Source organism: Lygodium microphyllum, chromosome 23 (assembly GCF_053477565.2).
Source record: "Lygodium microphyllum isolate KBCC chromosome 23, Lygodium_microphyllum_v1.1.10, whole genome shotgun sequence".
In the NCBI taxonomy this organism is placed as follows: domain Eukaryota; kingdom Viridiplantae; phylum Streptophyta; class Polypodiopsida; order Schizaeales; family Lygodiaceae; genus Lygodium; species Lygodium microphyllum.
Genome location: NC_141157.1, coordinates 29509640 through 29516537, shown reverse-complemented (window position 1 = coordinate 29516537; position 6898 = coordinate 29509640). Strand labels below are relative to the sequence as shown.

Here is a 6898-nt window from a genome sequence, read left to right as displayed (position 1 = left end):
AACACAAAACCAAAACACTAAAGATTAACAAATAAACCAATATAAATAAATAACAAATCTCACCCACTCTCTCCCTCCCTCCCTCCTTAACTAACCCTTCTTCTCTCTTTAACCAACCCCTCTCTCTCTCTCTCTCTCCCTCTCACCCCCCAACACACTCTCCCTCTCTGTTTCACCAACCTCCCCCTCTCTCTCCACGTCACACACCCTCTCTCACTAATCCCCCCCTCTCTCTCTCTCCCCCTCCAACTAACCTATCTCCTCTCTCTCTCTCTCTCTCTCACCACCTCTCACCAACCCCCTCTCTTTCTCCACTTCACATACACACACTCTCTTTCCACCTCTCTCTCTCTCATCAACCTCCCCTCTCTCCACCTCACACACACACTCTCACTAACTCCTCTTCCTCTCTCTAACCTCTCACCACCCCCCTCTCACACACTCCCTCTCTCCCACTCACTCTCATAGTGCACACACACACACACTCTCTCTCTCTCTCCTCACATGCACATACACACTCCACCTCACACACACACACACACACACACACACACACACACACACACACTCTCTCTCTCTCTCTCTCTCTCTCTCTCTCTCTCTCTCTCTCTCTCTCTCTCTCTCTCTCTCGTGTGGCTCCTAGGTGGTTCATGACGGTGGTGGCGATTGCAACGGCCTTGGTAGTGACTTTAACAACCTTGCTGTAGTAGCCCAGACAATGGCATGGTGGCATGATGGCCCTTGCGGGCCTATAATGACAGCCTTGGGCAACTCCTGGGTGACTCAATGACGACACAATGCCCTATAATGGCGGCCCCCGGCTGCCTGTGCCTTGCTCTACTGTCTCCCCACTTGCTTGGCTCAAGGGCATGATGGCTCCTATAGCTCTTGGGCGGATCTTGGACACCCGGCGCAGGTGGGCTCTTGGGCCTATGGCCCACATGTGGCCACATAGAGAGAGAGAGAGAGAGAGAGAGAGAGAGAGAGAGAGAGAGAGAGTCACGTGTGTTGCTACTGTTGTCCTCCCTCTGCCACTGTTGGTTGTTGCTCCCATGCTCCCCCAATTTTGCTTTAGTTTGGGAGCTATAGGTTTGAGAGCTCTTTGGTGCTTCGACGCCTTTCAAAAACATGCAGCTCAAACAATAAAGTAGTATAGATATATCATTGTGCACAGAGTGCATTGTTTGTTGTGCACAAATCACATTGTTTATTGTAGTTTTTTTGTGAGCAAAGGGAAGCGACACAATTGTTGGGTTGCTTCCTTTTGCTCATACAAATGCGAAGCGAGAGATGTGAAACCTCACGAGCTTCTTAATGATGCTAATCTTCTCGTGATTAGTGGGCCTTGGTTGAGCTAGCTAGTAACTTTTAATGGCTAAATAGATGTAACTTTTAAACAAAAGCGTCACTCAATTGGGCGTTTTGCTTGTGGAAGGTGTCACTTTACTGTAATGCGATATATTTTTCAGGTTCCAATGTTGGAGATTCGATAATCGATTAAATACTGCTTGAATTGCCTAAGACAACCATCCTGTACTGCCGGTTTACAGATTAGGGTTACGTCGAGCACTGATCGAATTTTCTCAGACAGACTCACACGCAAGACTCAGAGAGAGAGAGAGAGAGGTTTCTGCAAGCCCGCGCAAGATGATCTACGACGTCAACTCTGCTCATTTCCGCTCCTTCCTCAGCCAGAAAGGAGGAACCGCTGATCGAAGGTAAGCCGCTCCCCCCCCCTTTCTTCTCGCCTCTCCACCCGTGTGTTTGTTTCCCCTCTCTGTTGTGTTGCCGAAAGCAAAACCCTATCGTGCCTTCCACGTTTGCTCCATTCCCGAACTCATTTCCTCATGCCTTGCGCGATTTTACCAACAAGTGCGTTCGGTCAGTGACTTGCCATGTGCATCGGAACATGGATTTCTGACGAGGTTCTGCTTGTGTGCGCACTTTGACAATGGCACCTTCTCATTGTATCTGATGTCAAATAGGTGAGTTCTCCGCTATGTGGTCGAAAGGTATTTGTGCTGCCTCTTTGTACCTTTCTGCCTGTCTGTATTTGACCTGTCATAACCGTTTCTGCCGGTACAGCCGTGACTGATTCGGTGCATAACACGGTTATGGTCTTAATATTTCAGCAAATCATCTGAAGGGCGCTGCAGGTTTCTTAAACCATGGATTAACTGAGCCTCTGCTCTCCTCTTTATCTTTCGCATTTAGGCAACTCTAATACAATGTTGAATTACAGTGTATTCTCGAAAGCATAAGGCAATATTATGAGCTCCAAGATCATTACCATGGTTGGAGCTCGAGTTTCAGCACCCTGTGCAAAGCTTTTGGAAACTAGGTTCACTTCTTTGTTATTGATACTTCTCTGCCTTTGCAGGAAAGGAGAGGATCCCAAACCTAAAGAGCAACGACCAAAGGCTAACGAGAACAAGCCTGTCATGAATGAATGACATAAGGAAGGAAGTGCTGAGAGATGTGCCCAAACTGGTTGTAAAGAGTTTTAACAGACTCTGACTGGACTTGGCCTTCAGGGCCTGCAGTGATAATATTTATGATGTAATCTTAAGTAAAAGGCTATTCCCTGTTCTATGTTTGTGACTTGTTTCTTTGTTTCCACTGCAATTGAGGATGTCAAGTGTACGAAGGTCACGTAACAATGTCATGTCTGAGGGTAGCGCCAATTCTGGGAAAATAATGAATTCTGTACTTAATACTTGAATCCATAGTCTTTTCTGACATATTTCATTTCCTTTGATTGTGGAAGCCCAAACTTAGTTGTCTTACTATAACTTTTTAAGGCTGATATTTGATAAAGGCTGAGAAATCGGATAAGTTCTACATCAGCATACTAACTTACAGAACCATAGTAATTGATGTGGTTGTGAGATTATGTATTACTAGTTCTGTGGAACATGTTTTTCTCCCTGCCAATGTTGAACGTGTTGTGTAAGATGCCCTGCATTACTTGAGAGCTCAAGGCTTGCACACGAACACAAACTGTCTGAAAGGAGGGTGTTAGTTTGGTTATCCTGGGACGTTACATTCCCCTAGCGCAACACTTGTACACACAATGGTTGTGAAAGGCTCATCTGTATAGAGGGAATGTGTGTGGTTTTGCAAGGAAATTAAGGGATGTGAGTTTAGTACAAGGTGATAGTTTGGTTGACTCAGTTTGCTCAGTATTTGTGGAAATGTTCTGTTCAGCTTACTTTTTATTTATACAAGATTGACAACATACAAGGGAGTGGTTATAGTTGTGGTGCAAAGAATTTGAAGAACATGAGTTTAGTGTCAGGAGGTAATTTGGTTCTACTCAATATTATCTGCCAGTATGTTATATTCTATTTATTTTTATTTTTATGATATCCCTCTGAATAGAGTTTGCTGCATGAGCAAATACCATGCTTTCGTGGACCAGCAGTGCTGTTAAAATGGCCTTTTAATGTTTGGAATGCTGAATCAGTTCATCCAGCACCTTTACTCTTGGGCTTGCTGTTACCCTACATGAGCTTATGACTAGGAGTGGCTCCTCAAACCCCTTTGGTCCTTCTCTTCCGAGTGGAAAGAGGCATTTCTGGATATGTATCTTCCCACGCAGCTGGTGTTCTGATGACCTGCCTCAGTGGCAGGTTTTTGAAAGTCTGTCTGCTTCTTCATGTTGACAGCTGGCTTCCCTTTGTGATTCCCTGAACAGCTCCATATGCTTTTCCAGCCTAGCTTACTAGATGGTGGCCAGCTTTCCTTCTTTACTTGAAATATATGAGTAGTTGAAGCTCATTCATTAGCATTCAATTGGTACTTTGTTTCATCTTTCAATGTGTTCCATCTTCATGACCTCTTGAGCTTGTGGTGTCCCATATTCTGCATTGGAATTCTTACGTTTACTTTAGACGAGGCTTCTCTAAAGGTTGGCCAAGTTTTTCAGTATTTGATATTTTTTTTGTGGTGAGTTAGATCCATGTAGCCAAAATTTTGTCCCCCTAATTGAGCATATTCCAAGGGTCTCTCGGAACATTGGTCTTGCAAACCATAGACTTCACATTAACAACCCAAAGCTCATTTGTGACACAAGGTGTATGGATAGTTTGAATGCTTGCATCTCAAGGAGGAGCAATGATTGTACTCTGTGAAATGGAATGCTATTGTTCTACTTCAAAGCTCCAAAGGAATTTCCTCAACTTCTTTCTCACTTCCATCCATTGATTAATAGAAAGTCCAGTGACTGATTAGAAATGTTATATCACTAGAGATTATTTTGTTCATCAATATTAGGCAACCCTATAGGAGATTGGGAATGAGGAATGTTTAGTGCTCTCTTGTTCTAGTTTAGCTTCAATCCAAGCCATTTTTTGAGAGTTGTGCATGCAAGTTGATCAAGCCTTTGAAATATTAAAGAATTTTTTTATTCCACCTCAAAACCAAGCAAGGAGGAGTGGAGCCTTCACTTTGCTAATCATTACACCTAACATAGGAATATAGATTGTATACTTGCAAGCATGAGAGCTTGCACATTACAATTCTCTTGACAACATTTGAGTTATTGTTGTGAATAATTGGGTGCGCATGTGAATTGCCCAATGGGGGAAGCCTATGTAGCAATCTAGCTTAAACTTTGAAATCCAATACCTTGAGCATGGGGTTGATTGTAATGGCAGCAAGCAAAGGTGTGAGTATGTACCCTTACCTAACCAACCTTTGCAAAGAAAAGGGTTGAGATTACCATTTCTTTGTACTTCAGTAGATGCGCTCTTAATTAATATGTTTACCGTATTAGAGGATTTCTCCCCAAATCCAAGCTTGTTCATTATCAACTAGAAGAAAGTCTCACCTAAGCGTATCATAGGCTTTATCTAAATCCATGTTGACAAGAATACAACTGTTCCCTGTAATCACATGCTTTACGACAACAAGAACTAGGAATAGGGTGATGTCTTGAATTATGTGTCCAAAAGTAAATTTTAATTGGGTTTTGTGAAGTAGTTTCATTGATGAGAATAGTCTCAAGGTTATTGTCTTAGATAAGATATTATAGGATGTGTTGAACATTCTCAAAGGCCTCCAACACCTTACTAACCAATGATTTTAGCAATAGTTTAATGTACCATTTGTTCCTTGTTGCAGGGATTTGGCTAGTCCTCGTACATTTGTTGGCAAATGGACAAACATAATTTCCACATGTATCCTATATGGCCTCATACAACTCAATTGAGACTCCATTTGATACAAGGGATGTTTCCTTTTTCGTTTGCTTCTCAACATAATGCAACTCTTGTTGAGAAGGGTCCTTGAAGCAATACAATAGTTTACTTGTTCACAACCTCTTGAAATAGTTCCAAAAAGGCTTTTAATTTGGTTTCGTAATGAACTTCCACTTAAGTGTGAGATCTTATCTTTCCCACTTAGGGGCTTTGTGGCTATTTTTTGGCATTGTGCCCAAATGCACCTATAAAGGGAGTAATAGTGACTTTGAACTTTGCTTGGTTTCCACTTTACGTGTGATTTTCTATACTTAGTGGTGAATCGTCACGTGTGGCATTGTGAGGGCGTAGTTTTGAGATGTGCTTATGTTGTACCTTTTCTTTCATTGAGTAATATAAGAGTACACCTTGCTGTCATGTAGTGCTACCTTTTCTTGTCGTGTTGTGTGATTTTGAGTGTTGATGCATTATACTTTGTATCAAAGTGACCATTGCTTGAAGGCTAGGATTGCTCATGGAAGCGAGAGGAAAGCTCGAATGCCTCGAAGTTGTATCATGGCAACCCATGCATTGTGACATCTTGTGGGGCAATGTCCTATGACATGATGCTCCATGTTATGATACCCTTGGTATGACATACCATTTGAAGGTGAGACATGGTTCTCCATAATGGCATACTCAAAGTTGAGGCACGACTCCCAACCCTACAATCATTATGGGAGATTGTGTAGCTGACACTACTATTGGAGCTAAGTACAAGAAGAGGCGTGGCCAAGAATGGAGAGAAGAGAAGGTAGTGGGATTGGAGAGAAAATTAGTAGGCATGTTAGGCCTTTTGGATTCCATTTGGAAGAACATGTAGAAGAAGGAAGAAGAGGAAGGTTGAAGATGAGCAAGGATTTAAAGAGTGGATGAGACAATAAGAAGAGGAGAAGAGACATAAACTAGAAGAGGAAATATATAGGTTAGTAGACAAGTTAACCCAACAAGAAGCAACTAGAAAGTGCAAAGAGAAGAAGGAGAAAGAGGGTGAAGCTAAAGTAGTAGGCAAGAAGAACAAGGAGGAGGAGATGATTAGAGCATTCCATAAGAAGAAGAAGAAGAAGAAGTAGTATTAGACAAGTGATGGGGAGGATGGTAAGAGTTCAGAAGATGATGATAGAAAGTTCAAGATGCCACAACCTACCAAGTACAAGGAAGAGAGAGACATGTTAATCTTAAAAAAGTGGATCGTTGAGGTAGATAAGTATTTGAAGTATGCCAAGTTACTTGAAAAGAGAAAAGGAGGAGAGGCAGTCATCTATCTTGAAGAGGATGTGGCTAATTGGTACTTGCTCGAAGAAGTACAAGATTGCATCATCTTCTCATGGGAGGAACTATAGGAGTTGTCGAAGGACTATTTCATCCTAAAGATGGAGAAGTTCAAGGTTAAGGATGAGTGGAGGAAACTCAAGTAGGCATAAGGGAATATGAAGGAGTATGTTAGTAGTATTGACAATTGATGCTTCAACTCCCAAACATGGATGCAGATACCAAGTTACATGCAACTCTATTTAGCATGTAGGAGTGGGCAAGAAGAGCTGTAGAGAGGCGAGAACATGAGAACCTAGTCAAGGCCATCAGAGTGGCTAGGAGACTACTGGACTTAGGAGGAAGAAGAATAGCATAACGGAGCCAACTATTCCACACAAGCCTTA

The 6898-nt window shown here is 42.4% G+C and overlaps 1 protein-coding gene across 1 annotated transcript; it reads left to right on the top strand.

Moving 5' to 3' along the window:
• The first annotated feature begins 1471 nt into the window (after nucleotides 1-1471).
• LOC148016005 (wound-responsive protein-like protein) lies at nucleotides 1472-2596 on the top strand. Its single transcript, XM_087664686.1, has 2 exons — nucleotides 1472-1718; nucleotides 2381-2596. Exons 1-2 carry the CDS (start codon nucleotides 1648-1650, stop codon nucleotides 2451-2453), a joined length of 144 nt encoding a protein of 47 aa, XP_087520812.1. The 5' UTR covers nucleotides 1472-1647; the 3' UTR covers nucleotides 2454-2596.
• Nucleotides 2597-6898: the final 4302 nt, after the last annotated feature.

What these genes read in the sequence shown, in the direction of transcription:
- LOC148016005 (XM_087664686.1), top strand. Translation starts at nt 1,648, where the DNA reads ATGATCTACGACGTCAACTCTGCTCATTTCCGCTCCTTCCTCAGCCAG. An exon ending in GGAGGAACCGCTGATCGAAG is followed by an intron (nt 1,719 to 2,380) that starts GTAAGCCGCTCC and finishes CTGCCTTTGCAG; the next exon opens with GAAAGGAGAGGATCCCAAAC.